At 38.7% G+C, this 21,840-nt stretch overlaps 2 protein-coding genes across 4 annotated transcripts in view; both read left to right on the top strand.

Annotated features, from left to right (window-relative positions):
• Window positions 1–3,828, top strand: part of LOC129442643 (ephrin type-B receptor 3) — a 31,412-nt gene extending 27,584 nt beyond the window's left edge. Inside the window, exons 3-4 of the mRNA XM_073854158.1 lie at window positions 1,648–1,932; window positions 3,548–3,828. Coding sequence (XP_073710259.1) covers window positions 1,648–1,932; window positions 3,548–3,580 — 318 coding nt within the window. The 3' untranslated portion in view covers window positions 3,581–3,828. The remainder of the gene's footprint in view (window positions 1–1,647; window positions 1,933–3,547) is intronic.
• Window positions 3,829–4,107: 279 nt separating this feature from the next.
• On the top strand, window positions 4,108–20,965 carry colgalt2a (collagen beta(1-O)galactosyltransferase 2a). Of its 3 annotated transcripts, none has more exons than XM_073854155.1 (12): window positions 4,108–4,250; window positions 14,226–14,339; window positions 14,437–14,554; window positions 15,033–15,167; window positions 15,254–15,458; window positions 16,090–16,209; window positions 17,633–17,706; window positions 17,806–17,912; window positions 18,040–18,172; window positions 18,294–18,421; window positions 18,856–19,062; window positions 19,841–20,965. In XM_073854155.1, exons 1-12 carry the CDS (start codon window positions 4,243–4,245, stop codon window positions 20,082–20,084), a joined length of 1,593 nt encoding a protein of 530 aa, XP_073710256.1. In that variant the 5' UTR covers window positions 4,108–4,242; the 3' UTR covers window positions 20,085–20,965. The 3 variants fall into 3 exon arrangements, with proteins under 3 accessions (XP_073710256.1, XP_073710249.1, XP_073710250.1); XM_073854148.1 differs by lacking the exon at window positions 4,108–4,250 and adding an exon at window positions 11,833–13,385; XM_073854149.1 differs by lacking the exons at window positions 4,108–4,250; window positions 16,090–16,209 and adding an exon at window positions 11,833–13,385.
• The last annotated feature ends 875 nt before the right edge of the window (window positions 20,966–21,840 follow it).

Raw genomic sequence — 21,840 nt, 5'->3', positions numbered from 1 at the left:
ATTGGAGAACGGTTTTAACTTGTTTGCCTTAAAGAACCAGTTCAAGATAATGATTCGTTCACAAACTAAACAGACATCATTAGTCATCACAAATAGTATTTTGGGATGGGAAGCTTTCAACGTAGCTGGGTTTAAACTGTGCTCGAGGCCGGGCAATGAATACCGATGGTAAATTAAAATCTAATTGCTTCAACAATGATTCACTGTTTCTAAGCACTAGAAAAGCCTAGATATGGCACCACCTGCTGGTGAAAACGTACTACACACTTTATACAAATTCCACCAAGCAGAGGTAGGCTCTCGCTTGGGGGGCAAGAGAATAGAAGAAGGGAGCTGAAGAAGAGAAGAATATATGGCGTTCGGGCCTGTACCGGTAGCGGAGGCAGCCTCACGCTACAGTTTTCGGTCAGGCCACAGCCGGAGGACAGGATTAGAAGGAGAAGCCTGTTCCACTAGCGGAGACATGCTCACTCTTTGGAATAGCGAATAATGGAAGGAAGCTGAGGAAGAAAATAGGGTGTCCGGGCCTGTGCCGGTAGCGAAGGCTGCCTCGCTCTACAGTTTTCAGTCGGAACATGATTAGAATGAGAATGATCCTGGGTCTGAGCCGCTAGCGGAGTCATGCTCACAGTGCAAGGTTGCCATGCGTTGCCGATGGCTGTTGCTGTTGATCCATAGCATGATCCGGCCGTGCTGGAGACTGTAACATCTACTCTAGAGCAAGGGTCTAAGCACATTCTATTAATAGACAATTGTAATATTTATTTATTACATATTTTCTATATTAGCTTGGATTGGTTTATGCATGTTAACATTTTAAACAATACTAAAACATATTAACAAGTAAAACAAACATTTTTGAGTAGACTATATCAAAAAGTTGCCCTCCAGATTGTTTTATCCATTGTGGTAGCCCTTGCTAACAAAAAGTTTGGAGGCCCATGGTCTAGAGCTTCTGAAGACTGCAGAGGATCTTTGCAGAGTCAAACTGTGACTTACATATGCTTGCCTTTGTCCTGATTGGGTAGATATGATGATTACTGATTGAGGACAGCTGGTGGTACTAGAGTATTTGTTGATTACTATATATAGACAGCTGGAAGTACTTAAGTGGTTTATTTGACGTGCTCCTCCCGAACTACGTTAATAAAACATAATTTATCTGGATATCGCCATTAATTGTGCAATTGTAGAAAAAAAATATGATTAAAGACTGTGGTGTTTATTTTCATAAATCACTACGCAGCAACAGTGGCACAGTGATAATGCGATCTGAACCGTGGGCTTACCGGGGTATTTTATCACGGCTTAGAACGTGTTTCAACCAATCAGAACGGGCCGTTTTATAAAATTGCTTTTGGTCTTTGTAACAATCAATATATAGAGACTTTTATGACAATTGCATCTTAGAATATATAATATATTACAGGATTATAGGATTATAACTCTTCATTAAATACTAATAAAGCCAATAGACTGTATCAGTCTATCACCTATTAAGACCTTGAATGATAAATTACACTTACTCATTAAACTCATTTCACACGGCTATTTCTGTGATGGTTACTGTTTAAACTTGTAACAGTACAGTAGCCTTGTAGAGAAGTGCAGTGTGCAGTCAGTGACAGTATTTTATCCTCTTCTCAGTGGGAGGAAGTACCTGGATATGATGACCACATGAGCCCCATTAGGACATACCAGGTCTGTAATGTGAGGGAGCCCAATCAAAACAACTGGCTGCGGACTGACTTCATCCCCCGGCGAGGGGTCCTCCGCGTATATGTGGAGCTCAAGTTCACAGTGCGAGACTGTGACACTATCCCAAATATTCTCGAGTCCTGTAAGGAGACCTTTAATTTGTTCTACTATGAATCGGATGGAGACACGGCCACAGCGAGCAGCCCGCCTTGGAGGGAGAACCCCTATGTAAAGGTCAGTTAAAATGAGTTTTGCTTTTAAATGTTAAGTTTGCACAAAGATGCATTTGATGGCATTTTGGTGAATGGTGGCATTTTCACTTTTACCTAGGAATATAATACAGGTTCAGATATACACAAAGTATTTCTAGATGTATCTACAGAGATTTTAGTTTCAGACTGTGCTCAGAAAAAAACTAAATGTTCAATCTTAAAGGTATAGCGGAAGATTTCCGTTTTCCGGGTGGATCATCAAGACTATTGGTCATCCCAGATGTCAATCATTCTGATTATATGTTGACGTATAACCGTCGTACGTGCTCGCCTCTAGGTTCGCTTGCTGCACATGCGCACTTTCACGTGTATGTGTGTTGTGCTACGGTTTCAACCATTAATTGAAGCTCGCGTTCTCGCTGTGTTTTTTTCAAAATGTCTGAGGGTCGCAAGAGAAAAAGTGTCTACGAATTGTATGGCAAGAAGAGAAAGGACTATAAAGAAAGAAACAAGACCAGAATGTTTATGGGAGACTATTTCACACGCTGGCCGCTGGCATGAGCTAAAAGGACAGGTTGGGCTTCCCACGCGAAGTTTCTACTGGAAAGGTACATTTTGTCATGCTATTTGGAGAAATCCATTTAAAATCACTGCTGGTAAAAGTTGATGTAAGCTATGATTAGCGATGCTAGCCCTGGCACAAGTCACGAACCGGTAAACATGCCGACAGAAACTTGTAAACAGAGCGAAGAGAAGAACTGAGCTCCTGCATGCTCTCTCTCTCTCTGTCTCGTGCACGCGTTTAACAGGCGTTCCCTCTCGGGAGTGTTGCGTGTGCATTTTTAAAAAAATATCGAGGGGCGGTTCTTTTAAATAATTCGGTAAAATCTTCCGCTATACCTTTAAGTGAAAGCTTTTGAATAACTCTGTTGAATTCAGTTGTTTACAAATTCCCAAGGCTTAAAAAAATTAAATTAAGATGCAGTTTTTTGATGAGCAAAATGACCTAAGAAAATAATTCTACTTTTTAGACAAAACATATGAAATTTAAGTGAATTTGTGCTTAAAACAATTAATTGTGCTATAAAAATGTATGTAAATTTTTCTTACCCTAATTATCAGATTTCTTTTGCTTGTGTTAAGCAAAAATTCACTTAAAGGACAAGTTGGGTATTTTACACTTAAAGCCCTGTTTTCGGAATGTTTATGATGAAATAGAACGGTTTTGACTGAAATTTTGACATATGCGGCTGCCCCGAGAATTTTCAGGTGTTTGTGTTTCACCTCCCACCTCTACAATGGGTTTATAGGTGCACTGGAACAATCCTTCCTAAAATGCATTAAACTTTCATTTACAAAGACGTGAAACTCACCGAGTGCTCAGGGGTGTTCACTGATATGCTCACACAAAAATTGCTGCAAAATACACATTCCAACAGGTTTTATCGTAGTTTTAGACGTATTTTCTTAGGTCATTTTACTCATCAAGAAAATGCATCTTAATTTGAGATTTTTAAAAATTTGTATTGAAATCAAGACAAAAATACTAAGCAAGAAAGTGATTTTTTAAAGTGTATACCTTGTATTATTGTTTGTATGACTCTTTTGCATCTGCAAGTGACTTGTTATACACATAGGTCGCAGACGTTGCATTCTTTAAAACCTTCTGAGTTAAGTATTAAACACAAACAGCAGTATTTCCCCACATGCAAAGTAAAAAATGCACACCCGGCCACACGCATTAGTCAGCACATCCAAATGTGTGCTTTACCGGAGGTGAATGTAGCAAACATCAAATACGGCCAGTTAGACTAATAATATGGGAAATGATTTAAACGAGACCAAATGTATTTGGAGAAAAAGTTGATAAATCAATTTAAAAAAATCAAGAGCTTAATTTTTTTACGAGCAATTCATTCAAGCAATACAAGTCTTCTTGCCTTTTGTCACAGGTGGACACCATAGCCCCCGATGAGAGCTTTTCGATGCTGGAACCAGGTATCGTCAACACCAAAGTACGGAGCTTCGGGCCTCTTTCCAAAGCTGGTTTCTACCTGGCCTTCCAGGACCTGGGTGCCTGCATGGCTCTCATCTCCGCTAGGGTCTTCTTCAAAAAGTGCTCGACTTCCATCGCCAACTTCGCTGTCTTCCCTGAGACGGCCACTGGTGCTGAAGCCACTTCTCTAGTCGTCGCCGCGGGGGCCTGCTTGCCAAACGCCGTAGAGGAATCGGTCCCTTTAAAGCTATACTGTAATGGAGATGGAGAATGGATGCTTCCCAAGGGAGGGTGCACCTGCATGCCGGGCTTTGAGCCGGCCAAGGAAGACACTCAATGCCAGGGTGAGTGTTTGGCTTTTTTGCACTAAAGCAGATTGTCTCTAAAGCTTTTGAGTGTTTTTGTGCAGATGCCCTAATACGGATTATAAAATCTGTGTGGTAGAGATGCAAAGGTTATAATCAGGTCATTTAGGCTGTTTACACTTGGCATTAACATGCGTTTTTATTGATCGGATCACAAGTGGATGACGTTAATGCCAGGTGTAAATGGTGTTCAAACCGTTTTGAGCTCGTCCACTTTCGACCACATTCAGAGGTAGTCAAAGCCCATTTCGACGTTCGACGTTTCATTTTTTGGCTGATCTCCACAGTTTCATTTTTGCAAGCGTATAAAAGTTACACAATCTTAATTCATCAATTGGACTGAAAATTCTGAGAAAACTCTAACATATTCATGTACAAAACACTGTGCAGCATGTTTACTTACAACACAAGCAGCGGACTCCAACATAATATTAGTTTGCATCCATATAAACTCGTCATTACTCCCGCTCATGTTTAAATGACAGCGGAGAGACTCGCCTACCGTCTCAACAGACCACCCCCTCACAGTATTCAGGACAGAAGCGGTCAAAAGTGGACAAAAGAGATGGATTTAAATACCAGGTGTAAACGTAATGTGTCTTGTCTCGTCCACTTGTGATCAGATTGATGAAAATGCATCTTAATCCCAAGTGTAAACAGCCATAGGGCCCTATTTTAATGATCTGAAACGCAAGTGCGAAGCGCAAGTTCCCGGCGGGAGAAATAACTCTTGCGCCAGGCGCAAATCAATAAGGGGTTGGTCTGAAGTAGGTTCATTATTCATAGGTGTGGTTTGGGCGTAACATCAAATAAACCAATCAGAACGCTATCCAACATTCCCTTTAAACGCAAGGGGGCAAGTTTCATGGCGGGTTGCTATTATTATGACGGATTTACCAGGCGCACGCCAGGAGCGGTTCACAGCCGAGGTGACCCACGTTCTTGTAAGAGCAGTCAAAGACAGAGAAGTTGTTTTGTATGGGGAAAGGAGAAACCCGCCCAAATCAGCGTCGGTTAAACAGGCGTGAGAGGAAATAGCCCCAATTGTCTTATCAGCTGGCATCCCCATCGTTGCACCAAGCGCTACAATGATGTCAGGAGATGGGGGAATCCCAAACTTGCCAGCATAAATCGGGCCTCCGTGTAACGGGAGGTGGATCTGCCTCTACACTTGACCTGACGCCAGCAGAGGACATCGCTGCGTCCACCCTCACCGCTGAAAGGGTTTGGGGGCTTTGAAATCGGACCCAAGAAACGCAAGCAAGGTCCAACCCCAAAGTACACGTACAAATCAAGTTCATATACATTAAGGTTTCTTATAAAAACATTTTAATTATTTACATAAAATAAACGTAATACAGCCACACAGCAAACGTATGAAAATATTTTAATCATTATTTGCATGAGAATTTTTTAACGCAGCCACACAATAAATAAAAACTATCACCACAATGCTCACTATGATTTCCCTTATCTCATGTGTTAATATTTTTTATTGTAACAATTTATGATTTGCAAAAATAACAGTTGCATCTGTGTAGATTAGATAAGCAAAGTGTGTGCGCGTTGTGCACGCTATACATTATGGTCAAGCATGCGCCCTTAAAATAGCATAATGAACCACGCGCAACGCGCCACTGACTTTAGACTATTTTTTTTTTTGGTCAGTGGCGCAATTGTTTTTTGAAACCGCAAAATAGCATCAGGGATGGTTTGAGCCGGAACACGCCTCCTTTTTTGCGCTGAACCGTCCAGGGAGCGCAAGTTCATTCCCTAGTTTGCCGACGTGCATCTGTGGAGGGAAAACCCCGCTATGCGCCGGTGCAAAATATGAATGATACATGCTTCACTGACAAAGTCAATTGCGCTGGGTGCAAGATAGGGCCCATAGTGTTTTTGTTATGCTTTTCTCACTGGTAATGCTAATTTTAACCAGTGTTTTTATTATGCATCCTTAAAATGCATGCATTTTGTTTGCTTTCTTTTTTAACAGAGAATACCAAAATTTCAAAATTTAGGTGACTTTTATCGTGTAAGCTAATTGGTATTTATTTATGTAGCTATTTAAATATTAAATTTGTATGTTTGTATTAGTAAACATTAAAGGTGTCTAAGGGAATCTGCGAGACGTCACTTTTTGTTGATGTTTAAACTGTTTTCAAACAAACGGAGCATAGCTAACTCCTCCCCCTCCCTTCCGTGCTTTCATGAACGCGCCCAACCCCCACCCCTAAATCCTTCTTGTCGTTTATTGGCTGGAACACTTTGTTTTGTTTCGTGGTGCTAGGTTTGGCCACTGTGTTTATATTGAAGTTTGTGGAGCCTGGGGTGTCTACAGCGATCGCGTTTTTTACAGTTTGATCAGCGGACAGGCAGCAAGCAGATAGTGAGGAGATGTTTGCTGTATGTAACAAAAAGTGTTTTATGGTCTAAAGCACGTGAATTTGCTTAGAGCACCTTTAAAATTGTATTAGTTATTAGTAACTTTTACTAGTTTACATGCAAATCAAAATTCACATTCCATGTAATCTCTATAGTAACTAGACATAAAATATCATGTTTGAAAGTAAATACCATGTAGCTTTTATCCAAAGTGATTTACAGAGTATAATTATTGCAGTGGGCACCCTGGGCAACCTATATGACATAAAACATTGTAAATGTATGACATAAAACATTGTAAAACTTACAATTTGAATTGAACAAAACATTAAGTTATACAATCTAGGGCAGGGATGGGCAACTTCGGTCCTGGAGGGCCGGTGTCCTGCAGAGTTTAGCTCCAACTCCTCAGCACACCTGCCTAAAAGTTTCTAGTATAAGACCTTAATTAGCTGCTTCAGGTGTGTTTTAATTATGATTGGAGCTAAACTCTGCAGGACACCGGCCCTCCAGGACCGAAGTTGCCCATCCCTGATCTGGGGCTGTTGGTTAGTAGACTTATTTTTTCGGAGGTTTAATAACACAGAAATCATAATAAATTTGTGTATTTTATAAAATGTCATAAAACTGGGAACCCCTGGCACAATCTCACGGCCCCCAGTTTAAGGAGTGCTCTTGGGGACAGTGGACTGGTCCCTGAAATTTACTGTAGGTTTACCGTCCTTGTCCGAACATTTGGTCCATGCAATAAAGGCAAAACTTACTGTGCGCTGTGCACACCCTGCTGGTTAATCTGCTATGCTATCCTCTTTCTTCCCTCTCCCCTTGCATGCTTTGATTTTGAAAAATGACGGTGGCAGGTGAGTCTCAGGAATCAGGACCGAAACCTTCCAAAGTATAAAAGTATTTTAAGCCAAGTTGTAATAAAAAAGTGGTCTTTTACACTGTGCCAAATGTCGCTGGCTTATCACGGGAGCACAACGACAATGCACAAGCATCTCAAACGAAAACACTCAGGAGCTATTGACGATGCACCCACAGAGAAGAATCGGACAACTTAAGTATATGATTATTAATGAAACGGCGAGCTAGTCTGTACTGTTTATTAACTCTTTTGAGAAGTACAATGACTCTGTCTTTGGATGTTAAAGGCGATCAGTGTTTCCCATACATTGATTTGTTTGTGGCGGCCCGCCACCACTTGCCGCCACGATTTTTAATGATTCCCATTTACATTTCTGTATTACTATTTTAAACGGCTCAATTCATTGTTGCTAGTGCTCAGTGCATCTCCCCCATCTCTCTCTCCCTCTCTCTCTCTCTCTCTCTATCCCTCTCTCTCTCTATCTCTCTATCTCTCTCTCTCTCTCTCTCTCACCTCTCGTCGTCACATGCACATTACTTTGCTTCCTGATATCCCATGTGCAAACAACATGACACAGACGAGGAAAACTCGAAACATTGTGTTTGATTTCAGTTTGAGGAGAACATCAATTTCAGAAACAGTTCCGTGCCTCTGAAAAGGAAATTTGACTTTTTTTTTTAAAAAAAAGTTTGTGTCGTGTTATTCAGGAACTGACTTGCCACTGACTCTTTTCCGCCAAGAACTCAAGTAAATGCTTCTTTAAGCACCTTTATATTTAAAAGAAACACACAAATTAAAAGAAAATGACGCAATTTATGTGTATATTTATATCTGGTCTATTCACACGGGATAAGTGTTACCTTTTTACAGAAGGTAAAAGTCGCCGTAATCTTTACTGACATTGTCCGTAATGATTACTGACATGGAACATTCGGACAGGACTAAAATCACTGGAAAGCTCTGATAAAAATTGCTTTACCCCAACTTCTTATGTAAAACTAACCCCGTCCGAATAGTACCAAAAGTAAATGTAAAATCATGAGTTGAACGATAGTTGCTCTTTAATTAGAAAAACACAAGAGTGTGGTTATATAAGAGAGTGGGGATATATCACGGATATATGCCTCAATGTCACTGATTTGCCAGGTCCTTCCACTCACACCCCTCATTATTACCATTGTTCACAATCACCGGAATTTTAATTTGCTGCACCTGTCACCCCTCATCAGGACTGCTCTATATATATGTATCATACAAAAACACACAGACATCATACGGTCTGGTCTAATGCAAACTAGTTATGCTATTGTGACTAAACCTGACTCACACTCTCTCTATCTTACAGAGATACCCGATATTCACAATTCTACAGAGATACCTGATATTCACAATCATTGTCATCGTTGGAATTCTACATTTGGAGTCTTGGAGTTCATTGGAGTTTTTGGAGTGTGTCTTTATGTTTGTGGCTTCTCTCTGGACTTCTCAATATTATTCCTTCACCATTGAAACTCCCCTGTGTGTTAATAAACTGTGCATTTAAGAGAAGTACGACCCCCGGTGTCTTCTGTCCGGCTTTTTGCCGTTTTAAAGGTGCAGTGTGTACATTTTAGAAGGATCTTTAGACAGCAATGCAATGTAAAATAGATAACTGTGTTTTCAGTGGTGTATAAAGACCTTTCAAAATGAACGGTATTGTTTTTATTACCTTAGAATGAGCAGTTTTTATCTACACACACAGCGGGTCCTCTTACATGGAAGCCGCCATTTTGTGCCTTCATGTTTCTACAGTGGCCCTAAATGGACAAACTTTTTTATAGAGTGTTTGTCACTACGTTGTCTCAGACGATTACATGTTTGTCCTGCATGGCTACCATAGCTTCTCTATGTGCTCCGAAAGGTAGGGGTGCAATACATAACCTCACCACTAGATGCTGCTAAAATCTACACACTGCACCTTTAAAAGAATCTTGTGAGACAATTTTATCTCATCTTCTGGTTTGGCTTCATTATAATGTCTCCTAAAACCAACTGTTTTCCTAAAGCCCCATGAGGTGTGAAATAAATTTAATTCTGTCCGCTTTGACAAAAATAATTGCCAATTCTCCCCACAAAGATAGGAATACCAGTATTTTTGTGACTTTGTGGGGACATTTTGAGGTCCCCATGAGGAAACAAGATTATAAATCAAACAGAATGATGTTTCTTGAAAATCTGAATTAGCAGAAAGTTTTCTGTAATGGTTTGGGTTAGGGATTGGGTAGAATATACAGTTTGTACAGTATAAAAACCATTATGTCTATGGACTGTCCCCACAAAACATGGAAACCAGAATGTGTGCGCGCATGTGTATGTGTGTGCGCGTACCTGTGTGAGTATTTTACATCTTTGTTTTGCATATGTGGCTGTTTCTTTGCCAAATTCTCTAAGAAATGCTCTCTGTGGCAGTGTGATTGAGCATGTATTTTCTATGTAACATTTGTGCTCTAGTACCAGGCCTACCTTTCTGTGTTATAATTTTCAGATTTATTCTGGATGCATTGACAAATAAAAATAAATAAAAATATTTTTTTGCATTTCTCATTCATTTCAATTGGGGTCATTTTTACCCCCAAAGGGACTAATTAAGAAACATTCTTTACGCCTCTTTAGAACGACCGAACCAAGCCCAGTTTTTTTTATATGAATCTTGACAGATAAAGTCACAAAATCTTATTCTACTAAGATGATGGGAACCATGTTTTTAAACTAAATAAAAGTGGCTTGGGGGTAGGATTGACCCCAAGGGTCTTATTAGGGTTAAACTTATTTGTTTACATTAGAACAAAAACATGCATATAATAAAATGACAGGCCCATCTCAGCCACAATTGAGGGACAAGTTCGGTGTTTTGCACTTGGAGCCCTGTTTTCAGATTGCTTGTGATGAAGTAGAACGGTTTTGGCTGGGATTGGACGTGTGGTGCTGGCCCGAGAATTTTCGGGTGTTTGTTGTGTCGCCTCCCACCTCTATAGTGGCTGTGTGGATGCACAGGAACAATCCTTCCTAAAATGCATTAAACTTTAATTTACAAATACGTGAAACCCACCGAGTGGTCAGGGGTGTTCACCGACATGCCCACACAAAAACCACTCCAAAAGACGCTTTCCAACACGTTTTATCGTAGTTTTTGTCCAACTCCATTGACTTGTATTAGCTGTGCTGTGAGGTACGGTATTACTCCGCGAAGGGGAACTTCTATTCTTGCAATTGGCAATGGCGGATTATCGCCACCAACTGGGCTGGAGTGTCTATTATTCAAGCTCTCAGCGGAAGAATATACGGGTGTGAGGCGTTTGGAAAAATAGGTCCACAAGTTTACAACGAATGCTAAAACACCTGTTGGAGGGCATCTTTTGCGGCGATTTTTGTGTGGGCATGTCGGTGAGCGCCCCTGACCACTCGGTGAGTTTCACGTCTTTGTAGGCGAAGGTTTGATGCATTTTGGGAGGGATTGTTCCGGTGCACCTATACAGCCATTCTAGAGGTGGAAGGTGATAGAACAAATACCCGAAAATTCTCGGGACAGCATCGTGTGTCCAAATTTCAATCAAAACCAGTCGATTTCATCATAAACAATCTGAAAACAGGGCTTTAGGTGTAACATACTCAACTTGTCCTTTAACTTTTATTTTAACTCACAAATAAAGTCTTATTTTATGACACTGATCTGATGCACAGCCATTGCTCTAGATGTGCTCTTGTTAAATTCTTGTTAAACATGATTGTGTTCTTCCATCTTTAAAACTATATTTAACATCAACTGGTCTATAAGTGTTAATAATTACAAACAAAACAAAAACATTTAACAAGAAGTAGCATAATCTAACCCAGCTAACTTCTACAGGCCGGGGAAATGTATGAATATCTTTGCATGCATCTTCATGTCCACTGAGTTTTCACACCCCATAAAGAGTCTAGCATCTAGGTGATTCTTTGAACATCTTTTATACTCATCTAGTTTGTACATCGACATAACATTAAACCAAAAACAAACATTAAATAGATTATTTAAGCATTATTTTTACTAAATAAAATAAAAATATACTATTTTAACACCTTAACCTGATATTAGGTTAGGTTTAAGATGAATCATGGTTGCATATGCAAGCAACCACTTGAAAGAATGTCTTAAAGGAATAGTCCATTCACAACTTCTCGTCTGGGTCCGGTCCTGTGATGCGCCAGCGCGACCTACGTAAATGCGTAGTGACGTAGAGAGGTCACGTGTTACAAATATGAAACGCACATTTGTGGACCATTTTAAACAATAAACTGCCACAAAGACATTAATTAGTATCAGTTGACATACAACAACGTAGGAACGGTCCTCTTTCTCAACACTTGTAAACACTGGGGCGTAGTTTCGGGTTCGTCCTCTGTGACCTCTTGACGTCATGACGTATTGCGTGGGGTCACGCTGACGCATCACGACCGGATCTAGACGAGAAGTTGTGGTTTAAAAGTGGATCTTTGTTATTTTACTTGTCAAAAATGACAATCGTTTTGCTAGATAAGACCCTTATGCCTCGTTTGGGATTGTTTATAGTCCTTTGAAACTCCGTTGAAAAAACTGTTAAGTGTTAAGTATTAAATGTTGGGCTCTATTAAAGTCCATTAAAATGAGAAAAATCCTGCAATGTTTTCCTCAAAAAACATAATTTCTTCTCGACTGAACAAAGAAAGACATCAACATTTTGGATGACATGGTGGTGAGTAAATTATCTGGATTTTTCTTTTAAGAAAATTGACTATTCCTTTAACTCTGTTTATCGCTTTATGGCTTACAGCACAGAATCCCTGGTGGTTATGTCTGGTTTGTTTAGAAGGTTTAAATCAGTCTGAGCTCTCACCCATCTTCAGCATAAAGTCACTGTTTTAACACAACATAGCTTTTTTTTTGTGTAATCCGAGGGAGGAAAAATTGTTTGGTTATACACTATAAAAATCTAATCCATCAGCAGAAAGTTCAGCTTTCAGACCCCATAAAGCTGAACTTCCTTTGCTAACTAAGCAGCCAGTCGTGTCGATGGTCGCGTATTTTTCCGTGAGCAGAAGTCGTGACCAATGAGCAGGTGATACTACATACGTGTGAAGCTACGTACCTCTGGGCCTAATAAAAATATATATAATTACATGTTTGCACTTTTAATGACAAATAAGTTAAAATAATAAGTTGAGAAGTATGACTTACACAAAGACACATTTATTCAATAGTAGGCCTATGAAGTATATGAATATTTGGAGCGTGGGTCGATTTTTGTAAGCTCTGATTTATGGATAAGGAGGATTAAATAAATGTTTTCCTTCTTTTCATCCCTTTTCGAACAGGCAAAGAACATTGACTATAAACTTTGTTGTCAAATGTTTTAATTTGAGTATTTTATGTGTCAGATTTAATAATGCCGCATTCAATTGTTTCATTTTTAGCTTTATGAAGTGTAACATTATAGCCATAGTGTTGCTATAGAAATACACACAGTTGTCCCTCACATCTCTTTACATCATATGAGAGGGGCGGGCTGTTGGGTTTACAGTGCAGTGTTAGTGGGTCGTCCGTGTGCTTCCACGCTCACAGTGTAGCATAGCTCTGCTGTTTCAGACACCATGAGAGGATCGGCAATGTTTCTTTTAGCAGTATTACTGATAGAGACATGGCTCGGATTTATTCATACACTCACTGTTCTGGAGCCTATTCTACACGAGTCATCTCTTCTCAAGCCCACAGTAGTCATTGCGATTTTAGCCCGTAACAGTGAACACAGTCTTCCTTATTTTCTGGGATGCATTGAAAGACTGGACTATCCAAAGGACCGCATCTCTATTTGGTAACTTGGATGTTTTTTGTCATATTATTGTGCTATTAAGTTATGTATCAAATCCAATTCATTTTATTTAATAATTTATTTATAAGCTGTTTTTGTTAAAAATAAAATTTATTTTATAATAGAAAGCTTCCTAACCTCAATTAATAGCATTATCAATAATTATTTCATTGTATAATGCTTAATCAAATTTTTAAAGTATTTTAAAATGCCTTTGAACTATATTTGATTTTATTTGTTACATTGTTATATTGACATATAGCTTTATCCAACACATGATACAGAAATATAAATTTGCCAGTGTTCTAGGCTAGGGCATGTGACCATATATTGAATTAAGAACTGGGTTTTTAATACAGTGGTTTCCAAACTTTTGTAGCGTGCGGCCCCCCTTGTGTACGATGCATTCCTTTGCAGCCCCCCAAAGAAAATTTTTGACAAAAAACTGTTCTAAAACTCAACATTTTAATTAAAAAAACATTCAATTATACAGTAGTAGTGCTTTTGGTTAGTAGCCTTAATTTTTTAGGTTTAATTATACAGAATTCATGATAAATGAATGTATTTCATAAAATGTCATAAAACTGGGGCCCCCCTGGCACCATCTCGCGTGGGGCCCCCAGTTTGAAAACCACTGTTTTAATACACCTTGGTCTGAAATATCCTGTAAAGCTTAAAAAGTGAATGAAAATAAAAAGCATAGAGAAGTGAAGGAATATGTGTATATATAAAAGGAGAAAATGAGGCAATTGATATTCTTTAGATAAATAACAATGTATTTGTATGATATGATGATGATTTTTAATTAATAACCATATTCAAGATGGATTTTCTGTTTGTCAGGGCTGCTACTGACCACAATATTGACAACACCACGGCTATGCTGAAAGAATGGCTCTCTGAAGTGGAGAATTTGTATCATTTGGTAAAACTGCAGACCATGGAGGAGGAGACGAGGTGTCAGTATAAACAAACTCACTATATAAACAAATGCAATGTAAATGTGTTTTAATAGCAGTATTTTAAATCCTGAATATACATCTATCTTGTACAGTTTCTATGTGGATGAGTTGGGACCAAAGCACTGGCCTGACTCTAGATTTACTCATGTGCTGAAACTGAGGCAGGCTGCACTGAGATCAGCCAGGGCACAGTGGGCAGACTACATACTGGTGAGATTACCTTCCTATTTAGACTCTTTTCTATTTATTCTTGGTCATTTTCTGGTGTCCCTGTAGATGTTTGTGATGTTTTTTTCTGGTTTATACTGTGCATTACCATATAAAATGCATAGATTAAAATATTCAGATACATTTGAAGTCTGACTGTCCCTGATGCCCTTTACCTTTCACATTTTTACTAGTGCTGGGCAAAGATTAATCGCATACAAAATGAAAGTGCATTTTTGCATAATATATGAGTGTGTGCTGTGTGTATTATGTATAAATACCCACACATTCATGTATGTATTTAAGAAACATTTACATGCACTTTTATTTTGTATGCGATTAATCTTTGCCCAGCACAAATTTTTACTAAATTTTAAACATATCGAGTTCAAAAAAAAAAGGGATCGTTGCTGCTTGCATAATGTGTTATTTGGAATAAATTTAATCAAAGGTTCAATAAGTTCATATCCATTGTACCCAGTTTGTAGACAGTGATAACCTGCTGACAAACACACAAGTGCTAAATCAGCTGATCGCTGAGAATCTTACACTGGTTGCTCCAATGCTGGAGTCCAGAACACTCTATTCCAACTTTTGGTGCGGTATGACCCCACAGGTACTAGTATCTTTTTGTCTTACATTTATTGTTTTCTGTTTGAATACCAGTGAAGCAGTTTCTAAGATGCTTTCTTCTTTTTGGAGGGATATTACAAACGAACACCACATTATGTACCCATTCGGAATTGGAAACGTATTGGTTGCCATCCCGTTCCCATGATTCACTCCACCATGCTGATAGACCTGCGTCGGTATGCTAGTGCATCCCTGGCCTTTTACCCCGTCCACCATTACTATGTCTGGACTCTGGATGACATCATGGCATTTGCCTTTTCTGCAAGACAAGCCGGTAACAAAATGTCATTTATATACAAAAGAGTGTCAATTTTGGTAGGGACGCTAGGAGCCTGTCCCAGCCAGGGAACACTAAATTGACACTGGCAACAATTTTGACCAAACAATTTATCTTTAAAAATATTTATATAACCATTAATGTACCTCTGTGCCTTTCTTTCACTAATATTAAACTTATTTTTTAAGCACAGTTTGAAGTACACAAACAGTTAATGGCGGGGTGCATGATCTCTGAAAGCCAATGTTGATATTTGAAATCACCTAAACAAACACGCCCCACCCCAATAGAATCTGGAATTTCTTTTGGTAGACCCGCCCACACATACGCAACCCAGGCAACGATGTTGGTTAGTAGACACACACCTTACTGCAGATTTCCAAAGTGTTTTTCAAAAATCATGCACCCCGCCTTTAAGGAATCTCCTCGCACATGTTTCTGTGCTGGGGTTATGTTTTAGAAAATTAAAAATACAATTTTAAATAATGTTCAATAAACGTTTGTGACAATGCGGCTCTGCAGACAAATTTTAAATATGTCCTCAATGTCAAAATCAAACTTATGCTCTAGTACTATACGGAACAGTAATATCTAGACATATATTCATTTATGTTATATAATTGTACAGGTGTGCAGATGTTCGTATGTAATAAAGAGCATTATGGGTATCTGCCACTCCCTTTGAAGACAAAGCAGAGTCTGGAGGAGGAGGTGGAGAGCTTCAGCCACACTGTCACAGAGGCACTAAGTTTGTATCATTAAGTATGCTTATAACCTTACCTAACATAAGAACAATGTGAAGAATTGACAAGCATATTTGCAAAGAAAAATTGGGAGTAAATCTTAAACTTCTAGTGATGTAAATACAGATGAGGTGATTTCCAGTATAGTTTATTATCAACAGAATAGTCACAGTATAGTACACCGTTAATATCTTTACTGATAGAAATATGTTTTTGTTAGATGACAAACACTCATATTAGTGATATACTGTGATGGGTGGACTGTCCATTCACTATTCTAACCAGCTCACACAACCACTTCACTGTATGGATTTCCGTACAATTTTTACAGGGAAGAGTGAGATTTCACGCCACAGTGACATCTCTCACACACTCTTTCAAGTTTAAAACTTGGTTGCCATTAGATTATCTTTAACCTAATGCCTTATTTTTGAATGTTTAAATGACACCACATTTATTTATATGATATGTCTTCTTGAGATTGAAAAATTTCCAAACAAAGTCTATACTCCAAATAAAATTTAGAAAGTGAGTACTGAGCATATGATTTGTTAATCATATCGCTGGTATCTACATGCAAAGTTGATTTTTACAAATACCTTTACTTTGTACATTTACATTAAATCATAGCAGATCCTTTTATCCAAATCCCAATTAGCAATTTTAAGTTTAAAAGACATCTAATAGCCACTAGCCATTGGGCCGTCAGTGAAAATATATTAGGCGTATGTAGCTCAGAACGAAATGATATAAATAAATAGATAAATAACACCTTTTAAAGGTGCAGTGTCTAAATTTTAGTGGCATCTAGTGGTGAGGTTGCGAATTGCAACCAACGGCTCTGTCCACTGCTCGCCTCTTGCTTTTGAAACACATAGAAAAGCTACGGTAGCCGCCATCGGACAAACATGTCATTGTTGGAGACAGCTTAGCAAAAAAGTTTGTCCATTAAGGGCTTCTGTAGAAACATGGCTGCACAAAATGGCGGCTTCCAATGTAAGGGGACGCTCTGTGTATGTAGATAAAACATCTCATTCTAAGGCAATAAACACATAAAGATTCATTATGAAAGGTCTTAATACACCCCTGATAATTTAGTTTTGTATATTATTTTGCATTTCTGTCAAGAGATCCTTCTAAAAATTACACACTGCACCTTTAATCACTGTTGACTTTGCTTATAAGATGAAGTATCATACATCTCACAAGTTATTTAGGCAAAAACAAAAAAAATTAACAGTTTATTTAACCTAGAAGTAGGTTACCAGACAGACTTTATCGAGTATACCTAGAAGCTGAAATGACAGCTATTGCTTGTTGGAAAGTGACTTACAATAAGAAAACATGTTGTAGTATGACCCACTTCCTATTTATTTTACTACATCTATTCAACTGTTTCATGACAAATAACAAGTTTATCTTCCTTAGTTTACTTTAAAATGGAAACTTCACAATATCTGCACACTTCCTTCAAACCCAAAGATACCATGGCATTCAATCAGGTATAAAAACCAATACATTAATTTATTACAAAAAAATTGAATTACGTTTTTGTAAAAATGTTCTTTAGTATGAACTGCATAGTTTCCATTCTTCTTCAGGTCTACCTGATCAATCTAAAGCACAGAGCAGATCGTAAAGATCGTATGCTGCGCTCGTTGGAGGTGCTGGGCATAGACGTAACCATCACAGATGCGGTGGATGGCAAGTATGACGTTATAACCCACTTTCTCACCACTGACCAGTGGCAAAGTTCATCCTCATCTGTAGAATATTTTCTTATAGTATACTTCTCTGTTGCACATTAAAATCTAATTCAATACTGTTTATCCCAGAGCCTTAAATTCATCTCAGCTGAAGGCTTTAGGTATTGAAATGCTGCCAGGTTATAAAGATCCTTACTCTGAGCGTGTCCTAACTAAGGGGGAAGTCGGTTGCTTCCTCAGTCATTTCAACATTTGGAAAAAGGTAGACAACAAAAACTGATGATCTGCACTATGAATTACACATGATTTTTAAATGGTATCTGTTTTTCTACACACAAGTCAAAAGGGCCAGTTTATTTGTTTATGCTATTTGTCGCCCACAGGTGGTGGAGCTCCAGCAACAGCAGGTGCTTGTACTGGAGGATGATGTGAGGTTTCAACCCGACTTCAAAAGCCGCCTTAGTATCATCATGGAGGATGTAAAGCAATCTGGACTTGAGTGGGACTTAATGTAAGTTATGGCTTTATGATGAAAATATCTCTGTTCTCCAATCTCCATTCTGCTGACAGCCTTTACTCTTCATTGACTGAAAAAAATAAGGCTGGATTTATAAAAAATATAGTACATCATTTTTGCATCCATCCATGCAATTGCTTAAAATTTCAAGTAAAACTTTAAAAAAGTGGATGCAAGAATGATACTTTATTTTAAGTAAATCCAGTGTATTATTTTTTTCCAGTGTTTCTTTACCACTTCCATATTGTGATTGCTAGTCTTCGTGGTGTGCACAAGGACATGCAATGTCACATTTTGGTACTTTTCACACAAGAGAAAACCACAAAAGCATTGCTAGGTAAGAAAGAGCAACATGGCAGTGTCTTTTTGAAATGTTATTTATTGACAGTGATTATAATTTTATATGTTCTGTTTTGCTTCTCTTAAAGTTATGTGGGGCGTAAACGATTGCAGATCAAGCACCCCGAGCACTGGGTGGAGGGGGTGAAGAACCTGGTGAGCCCAGATTATTCTTATTGGACTTTGGGCTACGCCCTTTCACTGCAGGGGGCACAGAAGCTTCTGGATGCAAAGCCCCTCAGTAAGATGCTGCCAGTGGATGAGTTTCTGCCCGTTATGTTTAACAAACACCCCAAGTGAGTACTAGTTAATCCTACTTTACACTAATGAATAAAAATGTAATTATGCCCCAGCTTTGCCTGATGTTTTAGTCAATGTATAAACAAAGACAATCGACTGTAAACATTTTTGCCATTTAGACAATTTAAGTTCAATTTAGTTATATTTGAGGATCAATATAATGCTGAAATAGTCAAATCAGGTATCATTTAAAAGTAGTTTTTTTTTTGTTACAAGTATTTTTATGTACTTGCTTATCTTTAAAGGAGTCATACAAGGTACAAACAGGTACATAGATTGTCACTGGGGCAGTATACTCTAAAAACAAACGGTGCTAAATAGGTGGTTGACTGTCTCGTAATCATAGGGGAACCTTTTTAAGTGCCATGTAGCACCTGTGTAGAACCATATAGAACCATATCTGGTGCTATAGTGGTGCTATATCACCCCCGAATGGTTCTTCATATGTACTTTATAGGTGCTATATAGCACTAAAATGGTTCCCCTATGATTACGAGATTTTAGTGCTATTTAGCACCATTTTTTTAGTGTGATATAATTTTAAAAAGTACACGTTTGTACCTAAAAGGTGCATACTGATACCTCAAAGGTACACAGTGGTACCTTAAAGGTACATACTGGCATGTCAAAGGTACAGTGCTTTTCCAAAACAGAACATAATAGGACCTTTTTAAAAGGTACCGTCCCAGTGATAGCTTTTGCACCTTTTTTCTGAGTGTATATGTTAAAATAAATCTTGTCTAACACCAGCATTTACTCTGTCCTACTCTGTAGGAAGGAATATATGTCTTACTTTAAACTGAGAAACTTGAGGGCTTTCTCTGTAGAGCCTCTGCTTCTCTTCCCCACACACTACACTGGAGAGCCGGGTTATTTCAGTGATACAGAGACCTCCACTATCTGGGATGACGAGACTGTGGCCACTGACTGGGACCGCCATCACATCCGCGGAGACCGCAGTCGTGGTGATAAGACCCCTACTCCCATCTCTGAGAGTAGTGGAAAAGATGAACTTTGATTACAGAATTATTATGGAATTTGTCAAATGTCTTATAAAACAGCATGGACTTGGGTAAATAATATGGAAAAGGTGCCAAGTTGAGCATTTCTTTGTTGAAGATGTAACTGGTATGGTTAGCCAGGCATCTGTACCAGTTGAAGCTGTGAGAAAAACACTGAACAGGTAAAACAATGCCTGATATTATAAAATGTAAAAAAATTGATGAAAATGATGGATGAAACAATAGTTTAAGCCATTAGATGAAGTTGGGTAATACAACACTCTTTGATAAAATACATAATAATACATGATATTATGTAGTTCATTGTTGCAGTAAGGTAGCTACTAATAAAATACAGGACTGTTGATTTGTAAAGATTATCATGACAATTGTCTGTGTCTTTGCCATCTTTCATGAATAATCTTCTAAAAATGAGAGATTTTCTCAAATACAAGTATTTACAGACCACTGTAGACTTCAAAACGGTTTCAGCAGTAAAAACATGAACAAACGCCTTTCGTGGAACAAATGTAATTTCCAATAAACTTTCGCAAAAAATTATCAATAACAAGTCCTTTAAGAGCTAAATAAGTTTTTAGTTCAGATCGTAGCTAAAGAGTATCAAAAACTACACTTAGCTCATGCTACTGTGTAAAATGTGTACTATATAATGCATACAATGTTAAAGGCGGGGTGCATGATTTTTAAAAAACACTTTGGGAAAGGGAGTCGGGCCGAGTACCAAAACACACTTGTAGCCAATCAGCAGTGAGGGGCGTGTCTACTAACCAACATTGTTGCCTGGGTTGCGTATGTGTGGGGCGGGTCTTTCAAAAGAAGATCCACTTTCTATAGAGACAGAGCGCAGCGCGTCATAACCTGAAAACCACGCCCACCGAGGGGAAAACAATCCAATCGTCTCCATTGACTTTGTGTTGCGAGAGGCCGCCTCCTTGTCATTTCTGGCTTATAGCAAAAAACAGAGTAATGCCTTGAAGCTGCTGTGTGGCAATGTGTGCAGCTGGCAAGCCAAAAAACCCAGAAATATGTTTTTATAAGCTGTTGAGCTCAAAAAACGAGCATTTGCAGACAGAAAAGTGGAAACAGGCAACTTTTCATAGTACTCATATTAGTAGAACTGCGTCCACTAGGGGGAAACGTAGTCGGCGATCCACTTTTTTCTCCTCAAAGGCAGGGTTTTACGGCTCGACAGTTTATAAAAATGTATTTCTGGGTTCTTTGGCTTGTTAGCTGTACATATTGTCACACACCAGCTTTTAGGAATTATTCTGTTTTTTGTTATAAGCCAGAAATGACAAGGAGGCGACCTCTCGCAATACAAAGTCAATGGAGACGGTTGGATTGAATTCCCCCCTGGTGGGCGTGTTTTTCAAATTTGCATAACTGCGCTCTGTCTCTATTGCGGTAGGGGTGTGTTTGTTTGGGTGATTTCAAATGTCAACATTGGCTTTCAGATATCATGCACCCCGCCTTCAACTACAGATTGGCTCACCTTTCATACCACTGATCCATGATCGTCACCTCCCCTCATCTTTAGGAACCCCAAAAAAAGTGTTATTTTTGACAAGATATTTGTCCAAGAGTTCAGTTTAGCCACTAGCAAGACCATTAAAGGGGACATTTCATGAAAATCTGACTTTTTGCATGTTTAAGTGCTATAAATGGCTCACCGGTGCTTCTATCAATCTAGTTAATATGAAAAAGAACAGCCCAGGGCTGACACGATTATGAAATTTGTCTGACGGTTAATTG

Source organism: Misgurnus anguillicaudatus, chromosome 2 (assembly GCF_027580225.2).
Source record: "Misgurnus anguillicaudatus chromosome 2, ASM2758022v2, whole genome shotgun sequence".
Taxonomy (NCBI): Eukaryota; Metazoa; Chordata; class Actinopteri; order Cypriniformes; family Cobitidae; genus Misgurnus; species Misgurnus anguillicaudatus.
The sequence above is the reverse complement of the archived record's forward strand: the minus strand, read 5'-3'. Positions and strand labels throughout refer to the sequence as shown.